This window comes from Dermacentor andersoni, chromosome 5, assembly GCF_023375885.2.
Source record: "Dermacentor andersoni chromosome 5, qqDerAnde1_hic_scaffold, whole genome shotgun sequence".
Classification (NCBI taxonomy): domain Eukaryota; kingdom Metazoa; phylum Arthropoda; class Arachnida; order Ixodida; family Ixodidae; genus Dermacentor; species Dermacentor andersoni.
The window spans coordinates 25,463,868-25,478,502 of NC_092818.1; the positions used below are offsets into that span (position 1 = coordinate 25,463,868).

The 14,635-nt window shown below is 51.3% G+C and overlaps 1 protein-coding gene across 1 annotated transcript in view; it reads left to right on the forward strand.

The window, feature by feature from the left end:
* Positions 1-14,635, forward strand: part of LOC126529976 (cysteine dioxygenase type 1) — a 138,490-nt gene that overhangs the window by 113,460 nt on the left and 10,395 nt on the right. The window contains exons 3-4 of the mRNA XM_050177442.3: positions 806-929; positions 14,203-14,372. Coding sequence (XP_050033399.1) covers positions 806-929; positions 14,203-14,372 — 294 coding nt within the window. The remainder of the gene's footprint in view (positions 1-805; positions 930-14,202; positions 14,373-14,635) is intronic.

A 14,635-nucleotide genomic window follows, 5' to 3' on the forward strand; every position in this document is an offset into this window, starting at 1 on the left:
AGGGTCAGTGCGGTGTGCGGTGCTCTTTGTTGTCGATGACAAACAGGACCGCGTGCACTGACATATAGCGGCCAAAAACGGCACCGCATGCATGACCATGCACAGGTTTTTGCTTAAAACCATTTCTTGTGCTGCGTCTGCCGGCTTAGCTGATCTGGTGGCCGTTGTCACCTAAAATCGCGCTCTCGTTAAAGTATGAGCCCATCCTGCACAAACTCTTCAACGGCTATTGGCATAAATGCTTGCCGTTACTCTCTCTCTCTCTCTCTGACACACACACACTTACATCGTTTCTCTCTTTCTTTTTCCTTTTGGAAAGTGGTACAAAAACACACCGTGCACATCTTGTTTTCTGTCTTGAGAAAGATAGGTCTCTGACCGGAAAGTCCCAGAATAAGTTTATTGCCGGCACTGAACATGACGGCAGCACCGGCGCATGTTCGTGATATTCCTTCCCAAAGTATGCGATATACAGTGGCGTTCAAGTGTTTTTTGTTGTTGTTGCTTCAGTGCATAAAACGGCGTCTCGCTTAAAAAAAGAGTAAGTGGAACAACAAAGAATACCACGTTGCCGGGCTGATTAAACAGTGCGGCATTTTTGCGAAGTGGGAGCGCTCAAGTTATGCGGAAGGAAAGAAGAGTGCACGAGCAGGGAGGGAGCAATCGTCCTTCCTGTTCGCGTGCTCTCCCTTTCCTTCTGCGCAACTTCAGCTTGACGGCGCACATCTCGAGACCGGTGTCATCCTGCACGCAGGGCACCGAGGTGTGCACGCGTCTCTCACTCTCCTCCTCTCAATCGACACAGGTTCTTGCCGGTACGCTGAAAGAGGTTCGCTTCGACTGGCCGCAGACCAAGGACGGCGTGGAGGCGCCCTTGACCAGGAAGGGCGAAACCGAGCTGCAGCTGAACAGCGTCGCCTACATCAACGGTATGCGCGCTTAAGGCACGCCCTCGCGCTCTAAGTAGCTGCTAAATATGACGACGTTATCGTAGAGTGCCCGATTTTGAGACATTGCTTACCACTGTCGTATTGACACGTCATTCGACATTTTTTTGCGACTTGTTTAGCCAGGCCTAAACTTATTCCGAAAGAATGCAAATAAAGTCGCTCGTTGCTCTTTCGTGAACTGACTCTTCGGGCACGTCGTTTATATGAACAAGTACTAAGGCTGTCATGTCAGTAACAGTAAAGTAGTGCAGGCATGGACCAACAGTCTTCGCAAAGTGGCAGATACATGCTTAGATTACTTAGAGGTGCGCACTGAAGTGCAACACTAAATCAGTTTGACAGATGAAGTATTTTTGAAAAAAATTATTTGCATTGACTTGGCGAAAGACGATTCATTACTTCAGGACAGAACGAAGGCGAAACTTTTTTTTAATATCGCGCCTAAACGGTGGGCGCCGCTACATCAGGCTTACGTCACAAATGTCGCGATTATCTTATCGTAAAACGGTTCGTTTTACCGCATGGAATGTTCTCCAAGTTTGCTAGGTTGAGTGTTTCGTCACTTTGGATTAAAACGTATTTATTTGCCGATAAACGATTAATTAGACCTTAGCATATATAGCGAGCAAAAGGTCACGGGCCTGCGCTACTCACGCAGCACAGTCACAGCTTAAGCCTGAGGAACGGCTCTATACGAGTTCCATTTTCGGCAGCACACATTACAGGGTCTTTGCGGCGAAGTATCTTCGCATCGTTTTCACAAGAACGATCTGAACTAACCGCTTGCGCAACTCTACGATTCACTTCATCACCAGTGGTTCGTACCGTGTGAGGAAGTGCCATAACGTGTACCGAAGAACAAACACAGGTATCCAGACTACGCGGCGCACATGTCACATCCCTTGAGCCGCGGCACGATACGGTGCTGTGATTAGGATGATTATCATTATTATTTATTGGCATCCCCTTTAAAACGGGGCGGTGACAAATAGCCACATAGCCTGTTTGAGTTAACCAGGTCCAGCTACATGTAGCATACAACTGCTACATGCAACTGCTACATGTCGGGACAGCTGGTGGAATACAACGCAACTGCAATGCTAATGTTACACGCGTCGACGCTACGCGGCGCGCATGTCACATCGCGTTGTCAACCCCTCAGTGTTTAAAAGTAGCGCCAATCACTTCCCACCTCCTCCTTTCCACTCTCCCGCTCGGCGCGGCGGCGTCGGTGGCGCCGCCTATGTCGGATCTGCCGTAGCAGACGACGGCTAACGCGCTACCGCAGGAAATCCACGGAAAACTTCGTTCGAGCCCTGTGGAGCACTTTTTGAAGCGAGATTTTGCTTATTCAGTGACTGGCCTTAATAATGCCGTGTTGGAATTGCGCAAGCAAATAGAGAAAATGACCATTATTTACGGCGTGCTCGTGGTGCTCGCGCTCGAGCACACCACGCATGCTCGTGGTGTGCTCAAACACGCGCCTAATTACAAGAGTTCTAACAAGTTTTGACTGCGCGAAAGTATGTTTACAGGTTTTCGTCAGTTAATTTACGTACCTGCAGAATACTTTGGTTCGGCCGGCTCGTGGAAGATTCCAAATGTCTGAGGCCAGCAATGCCTATAGCAACTGGGCCGCTTCTGCTCTGCGCCTTTTACAGATGTGTGTATCTCATATGCACGGGTTCTGGCGGCCATGAGCAACGTTTTCACTCGTAGACGGTATTGATAACGTGAACAACGTACCGGTGGTTCTCGCTGTACATGAGATCGTTTATTTTATTTATCGCGGTGAAAGAGCCTGGAATTTCATAGCAAGAACGAACTTAATGGCAAAACTGGACAGAGGTTCCGAAAATAATTATCTCCCCACTCCTCATTAGCAACAGTAGCGCTTTTGTTGAAGCGTTAATTTTATATCGGGATACTGCGAGCACCTGTGTTCTCTTGAGTTGTAAGTTCTCGCAGAGAAGCAGTGTCCCTATAGCTCGAACACTATTTTGGAAGCATATATTAAAGACAAATAACAATAGGGTTGGACGACCAAACAATCCTCGCGTGGGTTCAATAAAGGTGCTCAAAGACGGCAACTCCGCACGCACTCCATAATGAAAAACCGCAAAATTATTTCTCGCAAGGAATGCAGGACAAAGTACAGTGCATATTACGCATGCGATACGCATTTACTTAATCGGACTCATAGAAATGTTCCTGTTAAGAAGTAAAAATCTTAATCCTTATCAGGTGCATGTGGACCTTTGCGGCCTTTCTCTTCTATGATAACCGCGCACACAAAACGTGCGAGTAGCGGCTGCTCATCCCTGCGTTTCCGAGGGCGCGTCCCACATCAGCCGGGATAGAGGCGAAATGCAAGAGTCCCGTGTACTGTACCATGTAAGCGCACGTTAAGCTTCGCCAGGTGACCTAAATTAAGTTCTTTGGAACCATCCACTACGGCCGTCGGCACTCGTTAAGAGTGTTAAACACCAGAAACCACATCAGTACATGCGGGCGTGCATTGAAGTTAAACGACTGCATTCGTAAGCCTTAAAAAGCGTCGAGAATGTGCTAACTTCCGGTGGAGCTGAAAAGATGGCCCGCATAAAGTCGCTTTTATGTCACACGCCAGCTGCAGATGCGAGCACTTTCGTGGCAGAACAAAACTCCTATAAAACAAAACGAGCACATTCGAACAAAGTCAACTTAACGCTCTAAAAACCGCGCACTGCTTGTACACATACGTAAGTACTTTTTTATAGAGGCAGGCGTAAGCTAGGTTCGAAAGAAGAGGCAAGGAATAATCGTGGCACTACACAAAGCCGTGCGTTTATTTCAACCTCCTTGAAATCAGCCCGCCCGAACCTGTGCAGCCACAGTTTCTTCGTGTGTTGCGCTCTTTGGATGGTGTACAAAAAACATTTCGCCCTCGCCTTGTCCGTTACGGCAAGCAAAGGCGCAGCAGCACGGCATCACAATGAAGTAATCGGCCGAAAGCATTTGATCTGGTCCGAGAATGGCGACCGGGGCGCGCTGGAAAGAAAAACAAAAAATACACAAAAGCGCAACGCGCGCTTCCACGTGGCACGGATTGGTCAATGGGGAAGCGGAGGAGGCTGGGGTGACAGGAGGCGGCGAGGAGGAAACGCCGGGGAGAGCGCGGTGGCGGAAAGATATGAGAATGGCGCTACTTTTGGAAGATGTAGGGGTTTTAATCGCGTGACAAATGCCACGATACGACGCCAATGATGATGATGATTCATTGGTATTTTCTTCGAAACGGGACGGTGACAGTCACCTGTCTTGCTTGATTTAATCAGATATTCTATGCATGTTTCTCATTCAAGCATTTTTGTACACGCTCCTTAATAGTTTTCTTCCTCAAACCGTCTCTGTCTTGTACCTTCACCTATGAAACTGCTACATGGCGTGCCACGTGGTGTAATAATATGCAACTGCAATACAAAGTATGCACGTATAGACGCTACGCGGCGCGCGCATCTCACATTACATGACAAGTGGCACGATACGATGCCAATGATGATGAGGATGATTTATTGGCATCGCCTTTGAAGCTTGGCGGCGACAAAGTTACCTAGCCAGCTTGATTTAAGCGGGTATGCCATACATGTTTTCCATTACATCGATATCTATAGCTCTTCTTGACCTTTTTCTTCCTCAAACCTTCTCTATCTACCTTGTACCGCTACTTATGCAACTGTTACATGGCGTGCCACCTGGTGTAATGAAACGTAACTGCAAAGTGCGCACGTATCGACGCTACGCGGTGCGCATATCACATTGCGTGTAGTGTCCCTGTATGTGCTGCGAGAACACTAATTGCGTCTGTTCTCGCGCGCTGGGACGCGTGTATAGGGCATGTTTTCGCTCCAGGCTATCAAGCGCTGGCCTGGCTCAGTGGTAGAGTAGATGACTCCCGCGCAGCGGGCCTGCGTTCAATCCCGGCGTGAACTGGGTATTTTTTCATTCACTCCCGGCGATAGCTGCGACGGGCACCGTCGCCAACCGGAGCGGCTATTGGAATGAGCGCATAACAGCTTACGCTGTAAAATGCACGATCTCACCGCGAGTTGTTGCGGCAAAAGGCCCTTTTTAAACCTGCAAAACCGGTTTTATTTTTGTTCACTGAATTTGATGCTTCAATATTCCTATTTAGGCGCTGAAAACGCAAAGCCAATTCTTGCCCAGATAATTGTGTACGCCCCATGTCGCTGCATCTATGATCCCATGTGGTCCCATGTGAAAACATATATGTTCCTATATAAACACACATGGTGATACAGGATTATGATACGGGGCCCATTTGTCTCTTCCAATTGGGATAGCAGTAATGTTGATGTTCTGAACGAATTTTGGTTTCGGATAGCACAGGCAAACGAGTTTCTAATTAATTACATTACAGCTAGTTCTTACTGAAATATAATTTGACATTTTATTTTGTTTCATACGAAGTCACTCTCCATGGCCCTGAATAGCTGCGAATCGTTTTAATTATCTTTGACGCGGAATGGCATTAGGGCTTTTTCTTTATTATTTAAATTCGGATCGTTCGAGAAAGCGTCACACGGAGGGCCGCAGCGCTTTCCGTGGTTTCACATTTCCGGTTGCGGTCGTTGCACTGGCGTTTCTGGCGCAGCTGTGCACCGTGTCACTCGCAGAACGCTTTTAAAGGCGCGGCGGTCTGGCGTCGCTTGACGGACGGCGCGTGTGCGAGCACAGCCGCGTTTCAGTTGCCTCGTGCTCTCTTTCCTGCAACGCGTTCTCTTTCTTCACAGGGCGCGGAGGCGAGCTGAAATTGCAAGTGCGCGCTAAAAGAGCGGACGGAATCGAACGAGGAACATGTGTATGCAACAAACGTGGCGCTGGCTGCATACTTGCGGCTCGTCGGCGCTCGTTGAAGTATTAGCGTAATATTGTCACGTGGCTGTGACAGCCCGCGGCCGGGCAGGCACGGAATAAACTTCAGAATAGTCTATTGAGCGATCCTGTGCCCTCTCGAAGGTGCACGAGTGTTCATGCAACGTGAAAAGACCGGAGCGCAAGTAGCAGGACGAGGATGCAGGACGAACGCTGGACTTGCGACTAAGTATTAGTTCGATAGAAAATATCGTCAATCGCTGCTGCGCATGCCCAAATGCACAAAAAAAGATACTGAAAGAAATTGAAGGGCAACGAACACGTGCTGTGAGCGTGGTATGTTCAGTACGTGGTTTAAAAAGTATTTTCCTTTTTCTTCACTCCTTTTGCCTCCATGTAGTCAAAACTCCTGTGTGAGGAGCGAAATGTCTTTACCTGGTTATAACAGTGCTCGTAAGCGTCTCTTTGCAAGTGTGCGTAGCATTCACTATGCATCAACTTGCCCAGCAAACCACCCTCCTTCTACCCTCTTCACTAAAGCTTGACGTACCGCTCCTTCCTGCGAAAAGTCGCATTTCCCGCTTATCCCTGTTTCATGAAATATATTCATTATATTACGCCAAAATCTGTCGGCATGAGGGTAAGTGGTACCAAAAATGGCCGAAGACGCAAAGAGATAAAAAAAAAATGTGGTGCTTTCGCCGGAAAGGCGATGCATCGATTGCGAGAACAAATGAGCGGACAGCTATACGATCGAAGCAAGGGTAGTAGTTTTATCGGTCGTGTAAACATTTAAACATTTGCTTACTAACTAAATTAACTAGCATGGTGTCACGCTCGCACAAGCGAACATGAACGCATCTCACTCGATGACCGCGCGCACTCGATGTCAAAACGCTGGAATGAAAAAGCGCGGTGGCAGCAGCGACCTTCGTACTGCCTCTCGCTTCAACGCGAAGCGGCGAATACGCAGCGCACACGAAGCTATCAGCACTCGGCGCTCTCTGTACCCATCGCAGATCGCTTTCAAGCTTGATAGGGCCCCGCCATTCTCAGCAGCCGCCAGAGTAGTTTATAATACGCGGTCCTGCTCTGCCCACTGCTGCTCCAGTGCGCAGATGCATACTGATGCTGGTGTTTGCCATTATTGCGATAGCAATTATGTGGACACTCCAGGCGATTTTTTGCCCTCGCCGTGATGTTCCGTGTAAAGTTCAAGGGCGATATCACCGTCGCTGTAACCTGTATGTGAGAGCGGAAGCGTGCGAGGGGAGCCGACGAACGGGCGGCTCCATCTCGCGCACGTGCGCAAGGGAAGAAAGTGGCGAGGGAGCGCGCCGTCCTTTAGGGGGAGGGGAGGCGACATTACACTCTGGCAGCAGTTGCTTATTGCGCGGCCGCGCTGTCGCTCGAGCCGTATCTTGAAACGATCTGCGTTGGGGGCAGAGTGTACGCGCGCCGACGGCTACCCCAACCTTTTCTGCGCGATGTCTTCGCTCCGCTCGGTTTGCGTTGAAGCGATAGACAGGTACCAAGGCCACTTCGTTCGCTGTAGCTGCCGCGCTTCCTCACGCCAGCGTTTTGGCAGCGTGTCCGCGGTCATCGACTGTGATGTGTTCATGTTTGCCTGTGCGCGCTGACACCATTAGTCAACAAGCGAATGATTACAAGTGTATACGGACGATAAAACTACTATCCTTACTTTCTATAGATGTCTAGTAATTTGCTATTGCAATCGATGCTTCGACTTTCGGGCGCAACTGCGACTTTTTTTTTCGTACTGCGACGACGGCAGAGTTTTATACATGAAAACACATGCTACACTTAAAGCAAGAATGCCCCACAGGCATTGTGTGAACGCCATGTTGTGGACGACGTTCGATATATTTAAGCGTTATTCTTGAAAACAAAAAATGTATTCATTCCTCGCGGGAAAATAGAAACGCCGGTTCCGGGCGCGATTCATCGACCTATTTTCCCCTGGTCTTAATGAACTCATCTCGAAGCTAAGAAACGTGATCCGAAAGCGAAGTTCACCAAGAAAAGGAGCTCGAGTGTCGTCAGGCACTTCCGCTGAAGCTTGCAGTGATGTGCTTTATGCAGGTTTCAAACTAATTGTCCTTGGAATATTGTTGTGCTTGCCTTCGAAATATGCGCTACTGACTGTGATCAGCAAGCTTAAGACCGTGACTTTGCCTTCCTTGTTCTGAAAGCTTGAATTTATTGAAGACGACACCACACAGCAGCGATATGAGGATCGTTTTACATGAGCCAACTTTTTTCAATAGTAATCGTCATCTATCTTGCCCGCATTTCCTTTTTTTGGCGGTACTTCAAGGTCACGAAAGCCATGCGCGTTATCAGCGTGAGACAGCGTTCTTGACAGCAATGTAGCGAGCACCGAGTTTCCAAGAAAAGAAATGCATTTGATGACGGTGATTGCTTTGTTCGGGGGACAAGACAGGCCCCCAAAGGGTGCAAACTTCGAGTGTGTACGTGGTCCTCTGGTGCCCTTCTACCGCATACTTTGTTTTACAGCGAAGCTGTATACCTCTGCCATCTAAAGAAATTTTCGTGTCGTTATAAGCAAAAAACTCCCCATGCATGGGCCGATACCGAATATAGTGCAATACCGGGCCGACCCGGCGGCGGAGGTGAAGCAGGCGTTAAGCGCTCCCCATGCGTGGGCCGATACCGAAGATAGTGCAGTACCGGCCCGACCCGCGGCGGTGGTGAAGCAGGCTTTAAATACTCCCCATACGTGAGCCGATCCCGAAGCTAGTGCAATGCCGGGCCGACCCGCGGCGGAGGTGAAGCAGGCGTTAAGCGCTCCCCATGCGTGGGCCGATACCGAAGATAGTGCAATACCGGGCCGACCCGGCGGCGGAGGTGAAGCAGGCGTTAAGCGCTCCCCATGCGTGGGCCGATACCGAAGCTAGTGCAGTACCGGCCCGACCCGCGGCGGAGGTGAAGCAGGCGTTAAGCGCTCCCCATGCGTGGGCCGATACCGAAGCTAGTGCAGTACCGGCCCGACCCGCGGCGGAGGTGAAGCAGGCTTTAAGTACTCCCCATACGTGAGCCGATCCCGAAGCTAGTGCAATGCCGGGCCGACCCGCGGCGGAGGTGAAGCAGGCGTTAAGCGCTCCCCATGCGTGGGCCGATGCCGAATATAGTGCAATGGCAGCACGACCCGCGGCGGAGGTGAAGCAGGCATTAAGCACTCCCCATACGTGAGCCGATCCCGAAGATGGTGCAACGCCGGGCCGACCCGCGGCGAGGTGAAGCAGGCGTTAAGCACTCCCCATGCGTGGGCCGATGCCGAAGCTAGTGCAACGCCGGGCCGACCCGCGGCGGAGGTGAAGCAGGCGTTAAGCGCTCCCCATGCGTGGGCCGATACCGAAGATAGTGCAATACCGGACCGACCCGGCGGCGGAGGTGAAGCAGGCGTTAAGCGCTCCCCATGCGTGGGCCGATGCCGAATATAGTGCAATGCCAGCACGACCCGCGGCGGAGGTGAAGCAGGCATTAAGCACTCCCCATACGTGAGCCGATCCCGAAGATGGTGCAACGCCGGGCCGACCCGCGGCGAGGCGAAGCAGGCGTTAAGCACTCCCCATGCGTGGGCCGATGCCGAATATAGTGCAATGCCAGCACAACCCGTGGCGGAGGTGAAGCAGGCATTAAGCACTCCCCATGCGTGGGCCGATACCGAAGATGCGCAATACCGGACTGACCTGGCGGCGGAGGTGAAGCAGGCGTTAAGCGCTCCCCATGCGTGGGCCGATGCCGAATATAGTGAAATGCCAGAACGACCCGCGGCGGAGGTGAAGCAGGCATTAAGCACTCCATGTGTGGGCCGATACCGAAGAAAGTGCAATACCGGACCGACCCGGCGGCGGAGGTGAAGCAGGCGTTAAGCGCTCCCCATGCGTGGGCCGATCACGAAGATAGCGAAGTGCCAGCCCGACCCGCGGCAGAGGTGAAGCAGGCGTTAAGCGCTCCCCATGCGTGGGCCGATACCGAAGATAGTGCAATACCGGACCGACCCGGCGGCGGAGGTGAAGCAGGCGTTAAGCGCTCCCCATGCGTGGGCCGATGCCGAATATAGTGCAATGCCAGCACGACCCGCGGCGGAGGTGAAGCAGGCATTAAGCACTCCCCATGCGTGGGCCGATACCGAAGATAGTGCAATACCGGACCGACCCGGCGGCGGAGATGAAGCAGGCGTTAAGCGCTCCCCATGCGTGGGCCGATACCGAAGATAGTGCAGTACCGGCCCGACCCGCGGCGGAGGTGAAGCAGGCGTTAAGCACTCCCCATGCGTGGGCCGATACCGAAGATAGTGCAATACCGGGCCGACCCGGCGGCGGAGGTGAAGCAGGCGTTAAGCGCTCCCCATGCGTGGGCCGATACCGAAGCTAGTGCAGTACCGGCCCGACCCGCGGCGGAGGTGAAGCAGGCTTTAAGTACTCCCCATACGTGAGCCGATCCCGAAGCTAGTGCAATGCCGGGCCGACCCGCGGCGGAGGTGAAGCAGGCGTTAAGCGCTCCCCATGCGTGGGCCGATGCCGAATATAGTGCAATGCCAGCACGACCCGCGGCGGAGGTGAAGCAGGCATTAAGCACTCCCCATACGTGAGCCGATCCCGAAGATGGTGCAACGCCGGGCCGACCCGCGGCAAGGTGAAGCAGGCGTTAAGCACTCCCCATGCGTGGGCCGATGCCGAAGCTAGTGCAACGCCGGGCCGACCCGCGGCGGAGGTGAAGCAGGCGTTAAGCGCTCCCCATGCGTGGGCCGATACCGAAGATAGTGCAATACCGGACCGACCCGGCGGCGGAGATGAAGCAGGCGTTAAGCGCTCCCCATGCGTGGGCCGATACCGAAGATAGTGCAGTACCGGCCCGACCCGCGGCGGAGGTGAAGCAGGCGTTAAGCACTCCCCATGCGTGGGCCGATACCGAAGATAGTGCAATACCGGGCCGACCCGGCGGCGGAGGTGAAGCAGGCGTTAAGCGCTCCCCATGCGTGGGCCGATACCGAAGCTAGTGCAGTACCGGCCCGACCCGCGGCGGAGGTGAAGCAGGCTTTAAGTACTCCCCATACGTGAGCCGATCCCGAAGCTAGTGCAATGCCGGGCCGACCCGCGGCGGAGGTGAAGCAGGCGTTAAGCGCTCCCCATGCGTGAGCCGATCCCGAAGATGGTGCAACGCCGGGCCGACCCGCGGCGAGGTGAAGCAGGCGTTAAGCACTCCCCATGCGTGGGCCGATGCCGAAGCTAGTGCAACGCCGGGCCGACCCGCGGCGGAGGTGAAGCAGGCGTTAAGCGCTCCCCATGCGTGGGCCGATACCGAATATAGTGCAATACCGGACCGACCCGGCGGCGGAGGTGAAGCAGGCGTTAAGCGCTTTCCATGCGTGGGCCGATCACGAAGATAGCGAAGTGCCAGCCCGACCCGCGGCGGAGGTGAAGCAGGCGTTAAGCGCTCCCCATGCGTGGGCCGATACCGAATATAGTGCAATGCCAGCACGACCCGCGGCGCAGGTGAAGCAGGCATTAGGCACTCCCCATACGTGAGCCGAGCCCGAAGATAGTGCAAGGCCGGGCCGACCCGCGGCGAGGTGAAGCAGTTGTTAAGCGCTCCCCATGTGTGGGCCGATGCCGAATATAGTGCAATGCCAGCACGACCCGCGGCGGAGGTGAAGCAGGCATTAAGCACTCCCCATACGTGAGCCGATCCCGAAGATAGTGCAAGGCCGGGCCGACCCGCGGCGAGGTGAAGCAGGTGTTAAGCGCTCCCCATGTGTGGGCCGATGCCGAATATAGTGCAATGCCAGCACGACCCGCGGCGGAGGTGAAGCAGGCATTAAGCACTCCCCATACGTGAGCCGATCCCGAAGATAGTGCAAGGCCGGGCCGACCCGCGGCGAGGTGAAGCAGGTGTTAAGCGCTCCCCATGTGTGGGCCGATGCCGAATATAGTGCAATGCGTGGTGCTCGGGGCAACACGCGGAAAACGCATGCGCTTTAGCACCCCGCGGGTAGCAAAAACAAGAAAATCGAAGAGGCTCAATGTGTCCTCACGAATAAAAGTCAAAGTAGGAAAGTAAATAAGGAGGTGGTGGTGGTGGTGAAAACTTATTTAGTTGCAGTGAAATTGCCGCGGGGAGACTCCAAGAACGCAGCTACCTTTGCTGAGTTAGTGTCTTGACATGGATGCTTTGGCGCAGGTGAAAGAAATGTTGATGTTCTTTGCTGTGACATGATGGCACAAATGAACCACCACAACGCTTCGTCTCACCGGACCTCGCTGCATGCTTTGTCAACTTGTCTGAAAGTGTGTTGACTTGGCTTGTCTCGTTGTATGGTGCGATGTACGATTTTAGAAAAGTTAATGCACCTTTGGCGTCAAATGTTTATAAGAACATTAAACCCACAAAGTTCGGGAATTCAAAATCTAAAGCATGGAAATGTCAATGCACCTTTCGCATCAAAAGTTTATCAGAACTTTATGCCTATAAAGTTTCGGAATTGAAATCCATGCGCTCCGTATAATTCGCTGCCTTCGCGAGATGCCGCGACGAGCTCGCTCGCCATAGCGCGGCATCAAGACGCTCTTGAAACTTAGCGGTCGGATGAGGTTCCTTGCGTTATGTGACTCCCGGTGTATGGGCGTTACCGCGAAATCCAGCCCGAGTTCGCAATGTTCGTGCAGAAATGTCTGTCGAGTACAAAAAAAAAAGCATGCTAAACAAAATCCAGAATGATTTCTGGCGCCGGGGGTTGTTTGGGTCGGCGGTGCATGGACAGCCCGATTGTGGGGGGGGGGGGGGGGGGGGGCGCTGAAGTCCCATAAGCACCCCCCTGTCTACGCCCCTGAGACATGCGTATATGATATCCAGCGTTTTTGGCGGATCTCGAAAATTTCCTTACAAAAAATCCGCATTGACTTTAGAGTTTCTACCAAACTTCCTATCAACATTATTGTCATCCTATTTACATTTGCAGTCTATTAATACTTGTTCAAATGATTTCAAAAGAAATTGTTTTGGTAAAGGCTGTTTTGGGAAACTATTTACAAATTGAACTTATATTTCATATTTTTGTAAAGACAGTTTCCACTACGCTTTCTTTAGCAATTGAAGATGCTTTCCTATGTCAGCTTTTTTTTTTCTACAAAGCAATTGCTCATTTTTGTACCTTTTTCTCTGGACGTATTTCAATGCAGTGTATAGCCATACTATTACTAGTTCTGTAATTCGTCGAATTTTTCGAGAATTCCGTTCTGGGAGGAAGTGGCCAGTATGTCATTGCAGAAAGAATTTATAAACATTCAGAATGCTAACCTCCTGTAGTATGCACCCTCCAGATCTTTGTGAAGAAGTTCTGGCCTTATACCGGCAGAAATTTCGCATCTGCATGAGTAGTGAATTCGATAAATAAACTTAAGGTCCTCGGGTGCCAGCGTTAAATGAAAGCTTGCTGGGCAAAGTGATATATTGTACAGGGAATTGAATACTAATATATTTATTGCACAGAGTCGAGTGTTCTGCTTATGTTTTATATAATTAATAAATAGTTAGTTTCCGAGTGCCAATTGCACTTACTGAACATTGTGTGGGTGTTTTTTAAATCCTGGTCTCGCGGTTCCCGGTTCAACTGGGAAATAACCCCATTTGTTTCAAATTCTCTGTCATCCAGTTGATCGGGTGGAATATTCGGAAATACATGAAAAGTTTTTACGAATTTGATTACCTGCTTTTGCCGGCAATACGTTAGAATCCCGAGAAATCGCCTGCCCACCCACAGCAAATAGTAAATCCAGTCAGTATAAGGGGTGCGCTAACTTTCCATGCGTGGCCATAACTAAAGAGTTGATGCAAAACGTTGCCTCCAATCCAGAACTATAGTGGCAAATAAATTTTAAAAACTTCTTCACATGCATTAATTCTGCCTTCTGAGAAAATTCGTGTCAGTAGAGCTTGACGGTATTTAGTCGTTTTTTTTTTTCACGGAATATGATTGCAGCCCTACCACACGCTCGTGGGTTATGTCACGCTCAGCGATATTTTACCGAAACTGCCGCCATCATTGGCTGTTCACGCTGGCGTTTTCTAACTGTGACAAGCAAAACGGAAGAGTATACTATCGATACATGGCTTTGAGACAACGTCAGCTCGATATGACTGCGAATACTGAGAAATTGCACTTATAGCAGCTGAAGTTGACGGCACCTATCGCATGAAGATAAGGTCCTTCAAACGTCATGTAGGAAAGAAACCAATTTCCTACGAGTGGTATAATATCGTCCAGCATGTTCTGACCCCCCCCCCCAAAAAAAAAGCTAATAATAAATAAACCGATCTCTCCTTGCCGTAGATTCGCTGGGCCTGCACAGGGTTGAGAACCCGAGTCACTGTGAACCGGCCGTGAGCCTGCACCTGTACTGCCCTCCCTTCGACGAGTGCTCCATGTTCGACCAGCGCACGGGGCATCGTTCCAAGAGCAAGGTCACCTTCTGGAGCAAATACGGACAGCGAACACCATTCGTAAGCACCGTCGTTTTTCTGTTTTCTTTTTGTTCTTTCTCTCTCCTTTTTTTTCCCCTTCGCATAACTGTAGCGCGCGCAAACAACTTTTACTCGAAACTGCTTTGAGAACTCAAGACTTCAGTGAATATCAGGGATGAAGCAGCCAGTATATTGGCCATGGTCAAAACAAAGCGATATTTCGAGATTCGTATACGGATCCCTTGTTCACAACGGAAAGAACAAGCGTTTCTATTGTGATCGAGACCTTGAATGTATACGGA